This window comes from Geotrypetes seraphini, chromosome 11 (assembly GCF_902459505.1).
Source record: "Geotrypetes seraphini chromosome 11, aGeoSer1.1, whole genome shotgun sequence".
Lineage (NCBI taxonomy): Eukaryota > Metazoa > Chordata > Amphibia > Gymnophiona > Dermophiidae > Geotrypetes > Geotrypetes seraphini.
In genome coordinates, this window is record NC_047094.1 from 53,341,640 (window position 1) to 53,359,844 (window position 18,205).

General features: G+C 43.9%; 1 protein-coding gene across 11 annotated transcripts in view; it reads right to left on the bottom strand.

Moving 5' to 3' along the window:
- LOC117369236 (ankyrin repeat and fibronectin type-III domain-containing protein 1-like) overlaps positions 1-18,205 on the bottom strand; it is a 1,092,487-nt gene that overhangs the window by 411,182 nt on the left and 663,100 nt on the right. For 10 of the 11 annotated variants that reach the window (XR_004541103.1, XM_033963493.1, XM_033963485.1 and 7 more), the window contains one exon: positions 7,240-7,280. Coding sequence is in view for 10 of the 11 variants with exons in the window: in XM_033963493.1 (XP_033819384.1) it covers positions 7,240-7,280 (41 nt within the window). In the remaining variant the exon portion in view is untranslated. Of the gene's footprint in view, positions 1-7,239; positions 7,281-11,581; positions 12,126-18,205 lie in introns of those variants that run through there. The other variant, XM_033963495.1, reaches the window with a different exon arrangement.

Genomic DNA, 18,205 nt, shown 5'->3' on the forward strand with positions numbered 1-18,205 from the left:
GGTACGCCACTGGGTGACTGGCACTACTGCTGTGAAGGGCAGGCTCTCTATCCATTATGGCTTGGAGAGGCTGGAGAATCGGCAGAGAGCCAGGAATCGTCAGTTATTGAATTTCCCACAAACAAGATAGCTGTCTTCAGAAATATTACTTACAAAATATTTTAAGGCCTTTATTAGCTGGAGGGTTTTAATAACTTGCACAAATCTTTGCAATAACTTTTAGAATCCTGTCATTATGCCAGTTGTAAACTATACCTAGTCTGACAAATAGAATTTAATAACAAGTAGTGTAATTTTTTTTTTTCCAGGAAAGATCGGTTCAAGGGAAGGGGTGTAAGAGAATGTACTGAAAAATTCCCTATTACAAATTGCCGCCCCTTGTTGTCACTGATGAAAATAAGGTATTCTGTGGAATTGCCATGGAGTTGAGGAGGAGGAGTGGTCAGGGCTGTGGAATGTACTAAAATCTTTCTCTCCAAAACTCCCCCCTCCCTCCCCAGCATATATAGGTGGTAACTACTATTGTACATCTTTATTTTCTTTTGTCCTGGAGACTGCTGCTAGTAGAATCTGCCACTACCATATCTATGTCTGGTCTGATGACCTGCAAGACTTTTCCTATTTTCAGTATTCAGTGAAATACAAAATGTCTAGTCTCTAGTCTTCCTCTTACTGGAAACCCCACACCTCACTGTCTGCCTCCCTCATCTTCACACTCTCACAGCTATTAAACCTGCTATAAATGCTTACTCAGTTGGAGACCAAGCTGCTAGGAGACTGTAAATGGCCTCATAAACATTGCTTTTTTAATTACTGTACTAGGTCACTTTTTCAGTGGTGTTAGGATAAATAAAAGTACCCAGAAGAGCAAAGGCTTCCAACCTTCAATATAGACAAAAATCCCTAAAGACCCCAATTCTCCTCAGTTTCATTCACTGTTCTCTCCTTCAATTCTCTCACACTTATTATCCAAAGCCCCAAACAAGCCTGCCATGTTCCAGGCTGCTCACATGCCTTTCACCTCTTCCTCATCATAAATCCCAATTCACTTCAAAATCCTATGCACGTAAGCACACCGGCTAGCAAGTTATCTGACAAATTTTGAAATGAAGAGGGAAAACAAGGAAAGAGGGCTTGATTTACCCGTAGTATTTTTGAGCTTCAAAAGGCAATCATCTTTGGAAATTCAGGTTTTTCCCAGGATACAGTCAGATGCAGAAAAAAAAGGAGTAATAAAAAAAATATTTACTGTTTAGTACAGTAGTAAAGAAAATTCAGCAGACCCAGAAAAGACAGTATTACTCAATATTGAAACTAACCCCCTCTTTTACAAAGCCCGATAGCGCGGCTGCTGCGGTAACTGCCCAAAGCCTGTAGGGATTTAAAGGGCTTTGAAGCGGTAGCTCCTTATTTAAAATATTCCCCTGATGCAGCAAATATGCGAAACAGGGCCTGTCGGGATATCTATGAGAAATCTATAAAGGAAATTTAAACAAGTGCTCCGATTGTGGTAGATCTGCACTTGGTTTCAACTGCGAACTGCGGTGATTTTTTCAATATCAGAGGATAAAGAGATAAGTGCCTGTTTCCTACCTTTTGAAAATCCTTATATTGAATATCTATTTTAAAGTTCTAATAGTGATTATTGTAAGATACATAATGGAGTTTTTTGAGACCAAGGATGCATTTCTCTGTGGCAACTAAGTGCTTGCCATAGAAAGTTTCCCAGGTATGTTCCTGAGAAACACTGAGGTCTTTTCTCCGTTTAAAGAAACGTGGCACATATAATCTCTAATATTAACGTGGATGAATATCATTTCTGTGTGGACATATTTAAGAAAAAAATAATGCTACATGCTAAGGCCACTTTTTATGCTGCAGCAGGAACATGGCCACTTTCTGTTTTAATTCATTTGGATTTATTAACTGCTTTTTCATGAAGAGATTCACCCAAAGCGGTTTACAATACACTGACTAGTAATCAGGTACTCTTAAGTATGAGGGACCGCTGAAAGGTTCTCAGCCCAACCAAAAAGGGAATGATATGGAGCCATGAAACTCACAAGTCATTCCATACTTTTCTTGACACTCTTCATTTCATTTCAAGTTTCAAGTTTATTAAAAATTTGTTGTACACGCAATGTCAAGTACTTCAGTATGACAGTTTAAAATTAGGAGACAAATAATAAAACAATTTTATACAAATAAACATGTGGAAGGGCATAATCGAAAGGGACGTCTAAGTCCGTTTGCGTCCAAGTCGCAAATCGTCCAAACTAAAAAACAGCCTAGGACACATTTTTGAAAAATACGTCAAAAAATTTTTTTGTTTCGAAAATTGTCTAATTATACATCCTGCCAATCTGATCGACCAAGCTGCTAAATCGTCCATCTTTATACCATATTTCCGTCCAACTTTTTGTCCAAGTCAAAAACGTCTAGAGCAAGCCCTGTTGGACAGGGGAGGGGTCTGCAAAGTAATGGACTGAACACCCAGACATGCCACCTAAATAGTGGGGTACCTTACAGGGCACTGCTGTGAACTTCACAAAAAGGGTGCCATGTCTTCTCCTCACTACAGCTCCCTTATAGGTCACGATGAGCCCCCCCAAACCACCTCCAGAATCCCCTAGACCCATTTATCTACTACCACAATAGCCCTTATGGCTGCAGGAGCCACTTATATGCCAGTAAAAAAGTGTTTGGGGGTGTATAGGGGAGTGCACATGTTTCAATATCAATGCAGTGATTACAGGGGCTTATGTTTTACATGGACTAAGTCATAACGTCCAAGTCCCGTCGATCCTGGGCAGTATAACTTTCGGTTATACATGCTGTACGACTAAGTCTAAGCCGGCCCACGTCCCGCCCAACTCCCGCCCTTGACACTCCTTCCAAAACGCCCCGTTTAGCTTTGGTCATTCAGCGGCACTATGAAGGCCTAGGTTGTTTAGAAATACATCCAAAACCCATTTTTATTATTGGCACTTGGACGTTTTTGGGAAATGTTCGTCCAAGTGCCGACTTAGGCCAGTTTTTGGACGTTTTTCTCTTTCGATTATGAGCCCCACAGTGTATACGTACAAATAATTACCGGAACAAAAGGAAAGGAGGGTGAACTACAATCTTTAAAGAAAATAGAGATACATTTAGGGAAAAAACATCTGGAGGGTAATAAAAATAATCTTGAAAGCATGGCTAAGCCAAGAGGAGAAGGTAAAAGAGATTGCGATTTATTTTGGAGGCAGTAAGGGCTCATGCATTAATCCCGTGCTAATCAGTTAGGCCCGTATTAAGTAAAGGACACCCGGTCTCAGAGCATACGGCCGTCCTATACAGAATCGCGCCTAAGCCCGCCTAAAAAAGAACCCAATTCTCTAACTGACATCCATGTTACAGATGCCGGTTAGAGAATTGGGTTGCCGCTGAGCTTATCGCAGCACGGGATCTCCCTGCCGCGATAAGTTTAGCAGTAACCCATCCCCACCCCCCCCCACAAAGACTACCGGCAGGAGGGATGCCAAATCCCTCCTGCCAGACCCCCCTTTCCCGTAGATCACACGGCAGAAGGTATGCCCAATCCCTCCTGCTGCCCCAACCCCCATACATTGCACGGCATGAGGGATGCCCAGTCCCTCCTACCCGGCACGCCCAACCCCCATAGATAACCAGCAGGAGAAATATCCAGTCCTTCCTGCCGGACGCCCCCTCCCCTCTGCTGGACCGCCTAGCCCACCCACGGATCTCCACACCCCCATCCGGCTTACATTGTATGTGTCTCCCACTGGCCTAGGGAGATCCGTACAGCCACCTAGGTCTGCCTAAGGCCATTTCCGTGCCAAATCACACCCATGACTAGCCTTAGGCGAGCTTAGGACTCCCAGAGGTGCCTTCAATGCAGGCAGCCTGCTTCGGGAGGTTTTTTTTTTTTAAAGTGTATCCCGATTGGCTGGTTAGACAGTGGTAGGATGCCTACCCGCTGCCTACAATCGGGACACCATTTATAGAATTGCAACTAAGTGCATAGTAATAAAGCTGCGCTGATTAGCACAAACATTCCTACTCTCTGCCCCCAGACATACCCCCATGGCAAAAATAACAACAACAAAAATCAAAAGAGACTGAAGAAGCAATGTACAAGATGTTAGAACTTTATTGAAGTCAATAAAATGTTGTACCCCAAAGAATGGTTCATCTTGTACATCGCTTCTACAGTCTCTCTCTTGGTTTTTGCTGTTCGACAATCACCGCAGACTCATTGGGCTCTTCTTTGTTTTGCCTAAAAAAAAAAACCCAGCAACATTTTTTCTTTTTAGTGCACCAGTAGTGCATGCGTATTTCCAAAGCACCATGGGACACCTCAGCATACCACAGAAAACCACCCTTTCTTAACATTCTATACTTCAATTTATGGGACTGCTTTTTTTCTGTGGATTTCTCCGTTTTGATCCCATATGCCATCTTTAAAGACATTAGTGACAACCATGGTATGATACGCCATTCTAAACTGCAGTAAGCACATACTAGTTGAAATACTACAAACAGGTATCAGCGTAACACTGCCATCTAAGAAAGCTTTCAACAACTAATACAGTCAAGAGCGGCTAGCATTAACTTCTCACAAATATTTCCAACTTGAAACATTGGCTACTTACGGAAGCTTACATAAGGGATTACTCTTACTAGGGTAAGATTGCCACTTATCTGCAGCTCATTAGCTGCCATTTGGCCAAAGCAACCTAACTTAAGTTCAGGCACACTTCTTATCTTGAGATTCACAATTAATCAAACTTTATACATGTGTGTGTATATATACTGTATATGTATATATATACTGTATATCAAGATATACCCACGTTCACCTTCCAAGGGAAACATTACAGCCCGCCTGAAGCTTTTTCAAGGCTTTTCCTCAACATAAATACAATTCTTAAACCCTTCTTTTTAAATATTGTTTTTAAAATTTTCACTTTTTTATTAAAACTACTTTATCACAAAGTGAAAACCTACCTATTTATCACACCACCTTCCTGTTTGACCACCTTTTCAAACAGAGATGACAGCAGCGTTCTTTCTAAAGCTTAAATCTCCAACGTTTGTCTCCGCTGGCCCGCAACATAATTCAGTTTCTGCAAATCAGTGTTGAGACAAGTGGTGGTGTACTCTCTTCAATTCACAGACAGCTTAGATCAATGAGAGCCAGTCTAGCTGTAAATTTTCCCTGATCATAAGACCACAAAGTTAAGTGAGAAAAATATAAATGATTTATACTGTTAAGAACCAATGATGATTAGGCATATAAAGCTTCAGGTTATGAAATGCTTGAGCCTTAAGTGGTGTCACCGAGATTCTTGAGGGGTTAAGTTTGAAACTTGGGAAGGTGAAAGTGGGTGTATCTTGATATATACAGTATATACAATAAGAACATAAGAAACGCCCTCACCGGATCAGACCGAGGTCCATCTAGTCCGGCGATCCGCACACGCGGCGGCCCATTTAGGTACTCCTTTTTGGAGACCCGGATTTACCGTATCCCTCAATATGATATGCAAGAAGGTGTGCATCCAACTTGCGTTTGAATCCCAGAACAGTAGTCTCCTCCACAACCTCCTCCGGGAGTGCATTCCAAGCACCCACCACGCGCTGTGTGAAACAGAATTTCCTGACATTTGTCCTAAACCTGCTGCCACTCAGTTTCAGTCTATGTCCTCTTGTCCTCGTCACATCAGAATATTTCAGTAATGCTTCTTTTTGGTCTATTTTATCAAATCCTTTAAATATTTTAAAAGTCACTATCAAATCCCCTCTCAGTCTTCTCTTCTCAAGGGTAAACAGCCCCAGCTTCCTGAGTCGATCTTTGTAGGTCAAATTTTCCATACAAGCACGTATAAAATACGACCAAAGCAAACATGCAGTGTCATAATCCATGCCTGTAGATAAGCATTTTACTTATCTGCACGCTCAGAATTTACATATGTGTATGCTATAAACACTTAGGGCTCCTTTTACTAAGCTGCGGTAGCGGTTTTAGCGCGCGCATTAGACGCTAACTCCACCACAGATCTAGCGTTAGTTCTAGCCGCGTAGCGCAGGGTTAGCGTGCGATAATTTTTTGCGCATGCTAAAACCACTACCCTAGCTTAGTAAAAGGAGCCCTTAAATTAAGTTGCCAAAGCATTACAGTCTTGACCTACAGAATGAGCCAACATTGTTCCTTACACCCAGTTTTACCAATACACTTTTTAGTCCTTCAAAACTTCCTGCTATACCAGGGGTGTCAAAGTCCCTCCTCGAAGGCCGCAATCCAGTCGGGTTTTCAGGATTTCCCCCAATGAATATGCATGAGATCTATTTGTATGCACTGCTTTCATTGTATGCTAATAGATCTCATGTATATTCATTGGGGAAATCCTGAAAACCTGACTGGATTGCGGCCCTCCAGGAGGGACTTTGACGCCCCTGTGCTATACCAACAGTGGGTAAACCTTTAAACAGGGGTTACTCATTTTGATGATTCTGTACGTGCATTTCACTTAAGATCAGATTCATACCTGCATCTGCAGCTATAAACAATTAGGGCCTGATTCTGTAAATGGTGCCGTAAGTTAGGTGGCGTTAAGCACCCTACCGCTGTCTAACTCAGGGGTAGGCAATTCCGGTCCTCGAGAGCCGGAGCCAGATCAGGTTTTCAAAATATCCACAATGAATATGCGTGAGATAGATCTGCATCTCAAGGAGGCAGTGCATGCAAATCCATTTCATACATATTCATTGTGGAGATCCTGAAAACCTGACCTGGCTCCGGCTCTCGAGGACCGGAATTGCCTACCCCTGGTCTAACTTAATTGTTTTAATTGACTTTAATTGGTGCAGTAATTGGCAATGCCGTTAAAAAACAATTAAAAACTAGTCGTCTACTAGGGTAGGCATCATAATTGCAACTAAAGCGAGGCCATCTAACGGTGTCTAAGGTCAAAGTAGGTATGATTAAGGATGAAAATGACCTTGGGTGCTGCTAGGCACTAGGCTGGCCTACATTACCAGTGCCTAAGTTTTGTGATAGGCACAGTTAGCGGATCTTCTTTAAATGACACCTAAGCGTGATTAACACTTAGCCAGTGCAGATTTAGGCACCGTTTACAGAATCAGGCCCTAAGAGACAAAACTGAGAACCTTCTTTCTATGTCTTAAGCTCAGTAGTTTCCCACGTTCCATTTTAATAAACATTCCAGAACTTACTTTGTCTGCTGCAAGTCCTTCTTGTCTGCTGATCCAAGACTCTACAAAACAAAAGAAAGCAAGATATTTGAGCTTCTCTTTCTACTCTGTCAGATGCCAACTTATCAATGTACAAGAACTGGCTGAGGATTAACCATCCAGCAACATCACTGACTAGAAGAAAGCAAAAGAGAAGGAACGTGGGAGTTACATTTGGTGGAAGATTATATGTATGTGTGTGGATTGCTTTCTTTCTACATCTTGAACTCAATTTCATAAATGATGCCCAAATTTGGGGACCACTATAATTTCACGCTAAGCACTATTCTATAAACAATGCTCAGATTTACAGAATAGCATTTGGCAGCGGGAATCAGTGCCTACTTTAATGAGCAAGGATTTGCATCAAGTAAAACCTGGTGCAAATTCTCATGCCTAACCCCCCTTTTTACAAAACTGCAATAGCAGTTTTTAGTGCAGGTTGGTGCACTGCTCTGTGCTTTTCCCGACACTTATAGAGTTCCTATGAGCATCAGGAGCAGCGCAGAGCATTCAGACCACCAGCCTATGCTAAAAACCGCTATTGTGGATTTGAAAAAGGGGAGGGGGTAAATTATGCACAGATATCCCTCATTCTATAAAACCACACATAAATTCCAGGAAATCCCCCAATCTACCCATGCCCCTCCCATGCCTGTGACCCCTTTTTAGATCTACACATAAATTTTCTGTGTGGATCCCAGCACCTAAAAATATACATATACATTTTAATTAATGCCAATTAATGCTGATAATTGATTATTAGTGCGCATTTATTGGCACTAATTTGCTTGTTATTCAATTAAATTGTGGGCACGCTCAAGTTTCCTTTTGCAATTTGTGGCGCCATATATAGAATTAGATCATGATGTAAGAACCAGTCAAGTGTTCAAGCAACTTAAGATAGATGCATTTAGGGTTCCTTTTATCAAGGCGCACTACGGGGGTTAACGCGTCGGACATTTCATCACGCGCTAACCCCCGCGACAGCCTAAAATCCTAACGCCTCGTCAATGGAAGCGTTAGGTACTAACGTGGCAGGCGGTTTAACGCGCGGTATTCCGCGCGTTAAACTGCTACCGTGCCTTTGTAAAAGGACCCCTTAGTATTTTCAAGGCAGTTATCTGTTATTAATTTAAGAAAGCCTCTGCCCCATGACATACAGAGCTCGAATAAGCTCACAATCTAATAATTAAGACAGACAAACAGGATGCCAGTGTTGGGGTTACAGTTGATCTAAAACACAACACACTTCATCCAAACTAGTCGCTACAAGTATTTCAGTACTGTGAACCTTGCAAAAACTGTGCTGGAATGGATCCAAAATTGAGGTTCGCGTTAAATATACTTCCAGTTGGGAATAAACTGCTTTTGGCATAACTTTAACCAACACAAGCAAGGCCATGATAGAATGAAAACTAAAAAGTATGTTAAACCCTAAAGCAGTATTTTGGAAAACCAGAAGCACAGTATTCAGTTTGAACTCATTGGGAAAAGCCACCACTTGTCAAAGTTAAATTCTTAATAGCAGTTAATGCAGGGACAACTACCCCATCCATTTCTCTTAATAACTGAGCATTACGGTCATCACCTGAAGATACAGTAGGTTGACATAGTTTCAAGTTGGACCTCATCTGCTTTTCATTAGCTACCTCAAATTCCTCCCAGCAATCCACACAGACAAGAGGAAATTCCTTTAGTGATCGTCCAACTGGGAGGTAATCGATTAACTGCTGAATTTTTGAATCAAAAAAATACAAAACTCTTCAGGGGTGAAAGAGGAACATAACTTAAGAGATCTCTTCTTCTGCATCAAAGATCGCACAACATAATGTTTTTTTAAGATTATTTAATTTTATAACAGGTCATCTGGGTGTGAAAGCCATACTTGTGTAAGCACTTACTTTAAAATGTGTTTTATAAATAAACATAGGCACACGTGTGTCTTTATAAAATACTAGTACTGAACCATGGACATTTACTTCTACTATTGAAAGTGATCATCAAGCAAGATATGGGTGGTTTTCAATTGGACCAAAGTTGAACATGCTAGAAAGGTTTGTATAAGGATTCTATAGTTGCCCAACACTGGGCATGGATCCCAGATTGGCACCCAAAGTAATTAGTTAATGGGATCCAACGATTTCATTATTAGAGCAACAAGTACTTAATTAGCACTAATTATTTTTTGAGCATCGATCTGGCTATGCTCTATTCTGGATCACACACAACTCAAAAGAGAGCATGGCCATGGAAGGAGCATGAACAGGTCAGTGCATTCACAAAAGATGTGTTGTGTGCACTGTTACAAAATAGCGGGGATCCACCAGGATTTACATTAGGTTTTAACTGGCATAAGCCCTCACACCTAAAGTTGAGTGGCAAATTCGGTGAAAAGAGATATTCTATAAAGAGTGTATCCTGAAGTGCCCTTTATAAGAACATCATAAATTAATATAAATTAATATCTGAACTTATGAATAAGAAACCCAAAAATGCTCTTAGGGATATTTAGAGCATTGAGATTAAGCAGTATATTTCTGCATCTCGATGGCCACATATTTGGAGGATGAGTTGTACGGTGTCAGCATTTATGAAACAAACTTGGTTCTTTTTGTTATATCGTTCTTTTTGGACCCCAGTTAGGTTGAATAAATTAGATAATTCTAGATCTAATAGATGCTGGCACTGTCACCTTGACATAGGATCATTAGACCATCTATTGTTTTACTGCCCTAGAATTCTGATTTTTTGGAAATCAATTTGGGGAAAAATTAATAATATTTTAAATTCTGAAATTCCTTTAACTTATGAAGTAATAATTTGCGGTACTATTTTGCATATTAAAGATCCCCTAAATAAACATAAAATATGTCTCTTTTTAATTATGACAAGTACAGCTATACAACTGATTACACGAAACTGGAAAAATTGGGATCGCCTCAACTTTACATTTTGGTGGGCAAGTTTATGTCTAATATATAAATATGAGAAAATGAATGCTGCCATATTAGGAAATAATGAAAATTTTAAATTAATTTGGGGCCCATTGACATTCTTTGTAGAATCTCTATAGTTATGGTTTGTCATAAGATAATATGCACAACCGGGGGGGGGGGGGGGGGGGAAGGGATGGGAGGTAAATAAGATTGGAAAATGGTTGGAAAAGCTTTGGTGGGTGAGGGGAGGGTATTAATAAGTATGAAATTTTGAGAATTTTAAGTAATGTCTATATTGTGAAATGATTAATTTACTCTGTATTTCACTTATTGTATATGTTTTAAAAAAATATTACATATGTTATGGTAAGGGTGGGAGGGAAGGGATTAAATTTTATATATTACTGTTAAATATGAAAGAAATTCAAGTGATGTACTTAATTTCAATTGTCAATTTATTGATACACTTGTTGTAAGATGTAAAAATGAATAAAGATTATGAAAAAAAAAAGTCAACCCAGGTCCCAAGTACCTGGCAGAAACCCAAAGAGTAGCAACATTCCAGAACTGAGATTGTGATGTCATAATGACTCATTCCAGCATTGCCTAAGAGCCAACCTCATCAGTGATGTCACAATGGCTTTTTTCCAACAGTGGCCAACCCAGGTCCCAAGTACCTAACTAGATCCCAAGTAGTAAAACAGATTTTATGCTGCTTATCCTAGGAATGAGCAGTGGATTTCTCCAAGCCATCTCAATAATGGACTTTATATAATAGCATTGAGCTCAGAATTTTATTGGCACTGAATTTTTGGCGCCATTTATAAAATTTGGTGCTTTATGTCCACCTTCCCCCTCAGAAAAACTTTACTATCCAGAAATATGCTCACTTTGGTGTATATCAAAATATTAATAGAAAATGGAACCCCCCTCAGGGGTCCTTTTACTAAGGTGCGGTAGCCATTTTAGCGTGCGTTAAAAATTAGCATGCGCTAAATGCTAACATGTCCACAGGCAGCTCCCGATTGGTATAGCCTGACTTTACTACAGGAAGAGGCAATTGGAGCAGACTGCCAATGAGTGAGTCCGCGAACCGTGAATTCGTGGGAGAACTCCGTAATCGCCTACTCATAACTTTCTAGGCAAAGTGCAAGTATACAGTATTTAAAATACAAGTTAAAACAATACAAGTATATAAAATACAAAACAAGTACATAAAACAAAAATATTCAACGTGGGTAAACAAACAGGAACAATATAATAGTTAGAGCATGCAAAAAAACCCAACAACAACCCACTTTCATATTTCATTTGTATGCCGCTGCATTCCTTATGGCTATTGAGAATGATAAGCAACATGACCTCAAGCACACAAACACAAATACCTTTTCATCTTGTCTTCTCAAGCAATCGATCCATGTGACATGTGTGCTCAAGGAATTGTAGGATGAAACAATTTGGGGGAAGGATGAAGATACTTGTCTCATGATCCCATCTGAATCATTCTGAAGAGCTGTCCTGGGCTGATCCTCTTAGCACTAAACTCTCATCTTCCTCCTCCTATCCAAGCATCCTCTGTAAAAGCCAAGTAAAAGGCTAGCATAATCAAGAGACACTCTTGAACTCCATGCAGCCCACAGGGGTGAAAAAACCCGCTAAGTCCTGTCCAGAAGAAAAGAACAGCTTGCTTGGCATCTGTAGGCACTGCACCCAAAAACAGCCAAAGGGAGGGTAAAGCAATCCTTAGTTTCAGAAAGAACGTCCTTCGTCTTCCTCTTTTTAATTTACAGCCTATGCATTCCTTCCTTGCTCTCAGATTTTAAATATGGTCATCTGTTTGCTCCTTTTGGTTCTCTGCTTAGTCTATCTTTCTCCTTCTGCCTCCTCCCAAGAGTGCCAGAAGCACAGGGTGTAAGTTTGGAGATTCAAATCACCTGTAATCTGGAAAGGGAAAGCAGGAGGGAGAGTGCTCAGAGCATGCCTGCACTGGGCTAGCTGTTGCACTTTTGCAACGCCGTTGCTTGGCAATGATCTTAGGCAAACTCCACAACAGTGAAAAGCAGCAGGGCAGAATACTAATCAATGAAGCAATCAGCTCCTTTCCTCTGTTCTCTGCCCAAGCCCAAGTCTCATCTTTATTTCGCTGCCCTTTCACGCCCCAGCACTCTTTTCTGCATGTGAATCGGCGCAAATACTATGCCGAGTTCTTTCCGCAAACATAAGCAACAGTTAGCTTGGTTTCATCTCCAAGCCAACGCTGGGTCGGAAAAGGATTATTCAGTTTATCCCCTGCCTGTCCTGGGTTAGCTCAATGCAGGTAGCAACAGAACAAAGCACATATTGAAACAAGGTATATAAATAGACTCATAAAAAAAAAAAGTACTAGCCCTATGGGCTCCTTTTATAAAGGTTCGCTTAGCACGCGCTAAAATGCCAGACGCACTGGCCGCTACCGCCTCCTTTTAAACAGGCGGTAATTTTTCGGCTAGCGTGCGCTAAAAACAAGTTTCCAAGTTTCCAAGTTTATTGGTTTTTAATATCCCGACCATCAAACAATTGTCTGGCCGGTTTACAATAAAATTTTAAAAAAAAAGAATTAGATGTAGTAGTAAGTGCTAAAAGATGTCTTAAGTTAAACATAAATGACAAAGACTTGACGTACTGGAGTGTGAGGGCAGTAAGTGTGGAAAGGGAAAAAGTTACATTGTATAGGTGAAAAGGAGAGAGTGGGGGGGGGGGAGGATTGAACAAAAGGGAAGGGAACATTAAAATAATGGAAGCTTGCTGGCCGAAAGAAGAGAGAGAGGATGCTTTTAGGTTTGAATAAAAGCATCTCGAAATAAGAAAGTCTTTAGATTGATCTTGAACTTGACTAGTTGTTGTTCGTCGCGGAGCTGTTGTGGAAGTGAGTTCCATAAGGTTGGGGCTGTTATAGCAAAGTTTGTTTTGCGAGTATAATAAAAATCTTTAAGGGATGGAATATAGAGAAGTTTTTGGTCACTAGCGCACCTTAGCAAAGGAGCCCTATATGTCTCTCTGTCCTATTCATTATTGTAGTTCTCCTTCCTACCCCACTGTCTGTCAATGTACGGCGGTCTCTGTCCCTTATAACGTATGACCCAGATTTTAAACTTATGTACGCCGCTTAGAACTTGAAACTCAAATCGCCTCCTCAAATAAAAGAGCCCTCTAAACATAATGCAATACACATTTTTTTGTACACTGTGATTTTTTTAACAGGTTGCCCAGGTTGGAGGTCAAAACAGACACCTATTTAGTAGCTATTCTATAAAGAAGCATAGGTGCACATGTGTCTTATAAAACAGCTTCACAAAAGCTGCAACAACACTGCTATAAAAGCATACATCTGTTTACATTTATAGCTGCACAGAACTGGGCACGAAATTGGAAAAACTGGGATCGTCTCAACTTTACATTCTGGTGGGCTAGTTTATGTCTAATCTATAAATATGAGAAAATGAACACTGTTCTGTTAGGGAATAATAAAAATTTTAACTTAATTTGGGGCCCATTGACGTCCTTTGTAGAATCATTATAGTTATATTTTTGTTGTTAGTTAAAATGCACATCCAGGGAGGGGGGGATACAAGATTTTTAATTAGTTATTTTTATGGAGGGTAATAGGGGGGAAGGATGATATTTTTGTGGTTTGATAAATAAGTCTGAATGGTTATATATGTGTAATTTTGTTTTAAAATACGTATAGCATATTTTATACTTATTTTAATGACAAAGATTAGGTCGGGTGGGGGAGGGTATTAATATGTATGAATTTTACAAAATTTAAGTGATGTCTAAAGTGTAAAATGTTTAATCCATTCTGTTTTCACTTATTGAATGTGTTTTAAAATGAAAACAGAATTTAAAAAATATATATATATTAAGAGGAACAAGATTGGCTCTGCACTATAAGCAGTGGAATAGCGAGGGTAAGAGGCGCCCAGGGTGGTGGCACCCCTCCCCTGCCCTCTTCTTCGCTCCCCCCCCCCCCACCTCCGCTAGCTCCTTCCCCGCCCCCTCCTGCCATGCGTGCACTGCTTCCCTTCCAATGTACCTCTGTAATGTTCCTGGCGCAAGCTGCTGTCAAGTCAGCGCCAGCTCTTCCTCTGACGTCACTTCCTAGGCACGGATCAAGCACGTGACATCAGAGAAAAGAGCCAATGTTGGCGCAACAAGTTGGGGGTTGCTGCTCACGCCAGGAACGTTACAGAGGTATGGAGGAAGGAAGGCGACGTACACGCACGGCAGTGGGGAGGGGGAGCAGAAAGGAGGGACAGGAGGATGGTGCCTGTGCCCTGACCAAGACGGCACCTGGGGCGGACCACCCCCTCCCCTCCCTTTACTACGCCACTGACTATAAGGATAGAGCCAGGGCTGAGTGTGAGCAAAATCATGGCAGTCCTGGAACTTATCTGGATAGTGGAAATATCGGGGTAGTGGTTGGAGCTACAGCCTCAGCACCCTGGGGTTGTGGGTTCAAACCCCGTGCTGCTCCTTGTGACCCTGGGCAAGTCACTTAGTCCTCCTTAGCCCCAAGTACGTTAGATAGATTGTGAGCCCACCGGGACAGATAGGGAAAATGCTTGAGTACCTGATTGTAAAAACCACTTAGATAATCTTGATAGGCGGTATATAAAAAACCTAATAAACTTGAACCTTAATAATGCTACAGTAAGCATTAATGAATTTTTATTGCAGCTTAAAAGGGTCTACTGCGTGGCACCCTGAGGCATCCCACAGAAAGATTCAAATGTGTGCACAGTACCTATATACTAAAAATATTTTTAATTCTTTTTGCTAAGGGGGCTTGTCTGCGAGTGGAAAGTAGGTGTGTTCATGGTAATCAGAGCGTCAGCATTGCTGTGTGCTAACCTATAAATGTGGGATTAGCACATGAGTCCATAGCCCCTGATTCTATAAAGTCTACCGTATTTTCGCGGATATAACGCGCACCATTGTAAAACGCGCACAGGGGTATAGCGCGCAGAAATCACGATGATATGTACAAAAACTTTTCTATACCGCGCTCAGGCATATAACGCGCATGCTGCCCGACTCTCCTCTGGCCACCCCGACTCTCCTTTCGCTCTCCCCGACTCTCCTCTGGCCACCCCGATTCTCCTTTCGCCCTCCCCGACTCTCCTCTGGTTGCCCCGACTCACCGTTCACCCGCCCTGACTTTCGGTGCACTGCCCCGCCTCTCCGTGCCTGTCCCCCTTGAAGTCCTGTCCCCCCTTGAAGGTCTGCCTGTCCCCCCTTGAAGGTCTGCCTGTCCCCCCTTGAAGTCCTGTCCCCATCCTGAAAGCCTGATGCCCCCCCTCGACGTCCGATTCTTCTCCCCCCTCGGCAGGACCACTCGCACCCCCACCCCGAAGGACCGCCGACTCCCCGACAATATTGGGCCAGGAGGGAGCCCAAATCCTCCTGGCCACGGCGACCCCCTAACCCCACCCCGCACTACATTACGGGCAGGAGGGATCCCAGGCCCTCCTGCCCTCGACGCAAACCCCCTCCCCCCAACGACCGCCCCCCCCCAAAAAAAAACCTCCGCCCGTCCCCCAGCCGACCCGCGACCCCCCTGGCCGACCCCCACGACACCCCCACCCGCCTTCCCCGTACTTTGTGTGGTTGGGCCAGAAGGGAGCCCAAACCCTCCTGGCCACGGCGACCCCCTAACCCCACCCCGCACTACATTACGGGCAGGAGGGATCCCCGGCCCTCCTGCCCTCGACGCAAACCCCCCTCCCTCCAACGACCGCCCCCCCCCCAAGAACCTCCGACCGACCCGCGACCCCCCTGGCCGACCCCCCCACCCCCCTTCCCCGTACCTTTGGAAGTTGGCCGGACAGACGGGAGCCAAACCCGCCTGTCCGGCAGGCAGCCAACGAAGGAATGAGGCCGGATTGGCCCATCCGTCCTAAAGCTCCGCCTACTGGTGGGGCCTAAGGCGCGTGGGCCAATCAGAATAGGCCCTGGAGCCTTAGGTCCCACCTGGGGGCGCGGCCTGCGGCACATGGGCCAAACCCGACCATGTGTCTCAGGCCGCGCCCCCAGGTGGGACCTAAGGCTCCAGGGCCTATTCTGATTGGCCCACGCGCCTTAGGCCCCACCAGTAGGCGGAGCTTTAGGACGGATGGGCCAATCCGGCCTCATTCCTTCGTTGGCTGCCTGCCGGACAGGCGGGTTTGGCTCCCGTCTGTCCGGCCAACTTCCAAAGGTACGGGGAAGGGGGGTGGGGGGGTCGGCCAGGGGGGTCGCGGGTCGGTCGGAGGTTCTTGGGGGGGGGGCGGTCGTTGGAGGGAGGGGGGGTTTGCGTCGAGGGCAGGAGGGCCTGGGATCCCTCCTGCCCGTAATGTAGTGCGGGGTGGGGTTAGGGGGTCGCCGTGGCCAGGAGGGTTTGGGCTCCCTTCTGGCCCAACTACACAAAGTACGGGGAAGGCGGGTGGGGGTGTCGTGGGGGTCGGCCAGGGGGGTCGCGGGTCGGCTGGGGGACGGGCGGAGGTTCTTGGGGGGGGCGGTCGTTGGGGGGAGGGGGTTTGCGTCGAGGGCAGGAGGGCCTGGGATCCCTCCTGCCCGTAATGTAGTGCGGGGTGGGGTTAGGGGGTCGCCGTGGCCAGGAGGGTTTGGGCTCCCTCCTGGCCCGATATTGTTGGGGAGTCGGCGGTCCTTCGGGGTGAGGGTGCGAGTGGTCCTGCCGGGGGGGGGGGATGTATCGGACGTCGGGGAGTCGGCCGGGCAAGAGGGCTTGGGCTCCCTCTTGCTCCGATCGTGGATGCGGGTGCGGGTGGGAGCGCGTGCGAGCGGTCGTTCGGGGTGGGGGTGCGAGCGGTCCTGCTGGGGGGGTGAATCGGGCGTCGGGCGGGGTGGGAACTATGTTTAAAAACTTTTGTATACCGCGCTCAGGCATATACCGCGCGAGGGGTATGCGCGGTACGTAAAATCACGTATAACGCGCGCGTTATATCCGCGAAAATACGGTACTTAAAGTTAGGCAAATTCAATTGAGCAATAGACTTAATCAGTGCCTATATTATTGGCACTTGACACCTCACAATCAGCTTTAATTGGACTTAATTAAAAGTTAGGTGCCAAACTCGAAAAACTTGATTCTATAAAAAGTTGATGCCTAAACTAAAAGTGGGCGTGGTTAGGAGGGTGGATCATGGGTATGTTTTTGAGTTAGGCATCTCTTTGTAAATCAGGTGCTGTTAGGCTCTGATATCAGCGCCTAACTTTAGGCCTAGAAAACCATGGCATAAATTGGGGACACCTAAATATTAGGATGCTGAGCACAGCCTAAGCATGCATAGGTGACGCTGAGCATGATTTTATAATGGATGCCTAATTTCTATAGAATTGGTTCCTAAGTTTAGGCAGACTTAGGGCCTTACCGACTACAAAATAGGTTGTGTTGAGGGTCCACATACTAATGGACATGCAGTAATGGCAAAACAAAAACAGCAGAGAGGACAGTCCACCAATGGCTAGAAAGGATAACCAAGGAACCAATCATTGAATAACCATAAGTCTTTAAAGTATGATGACTCAACATGAGCCATGTTTTGACTGTTAGGCCTAAGAACACAAAGATAAAAACATAGTTTCCAAAAATTAAAATCTGGTAACTCTAGGGAGTGGCACCAGAAGTTGAGCATGGAATGCGCAGATATTAAGAACTGAGGACAGAGGTCACTTGAATTCTCCCCAGTAATCTCCTCCAATTCACCTGCGGAAGCAACCTGTACTCTACTCTTTCCACAGCAGTTTACGCTCATGAATATTTCTTTCCTTTGCTGTGTCTTGATTTATGTCTTCCCTTCTCATCTACCCCCATCAAAGCTGGCACTCCTTAGTGGTCACCCTTGCATCTTCTGCACCTGATGTACTTCTTAATGTCCCATTGTTTTCACATACATTCCAAATAACCTGTGACTCTCTGTACATGTTAAAGTCCATCAGCATAAAATCCTGGGGGTCCTACGCATAAA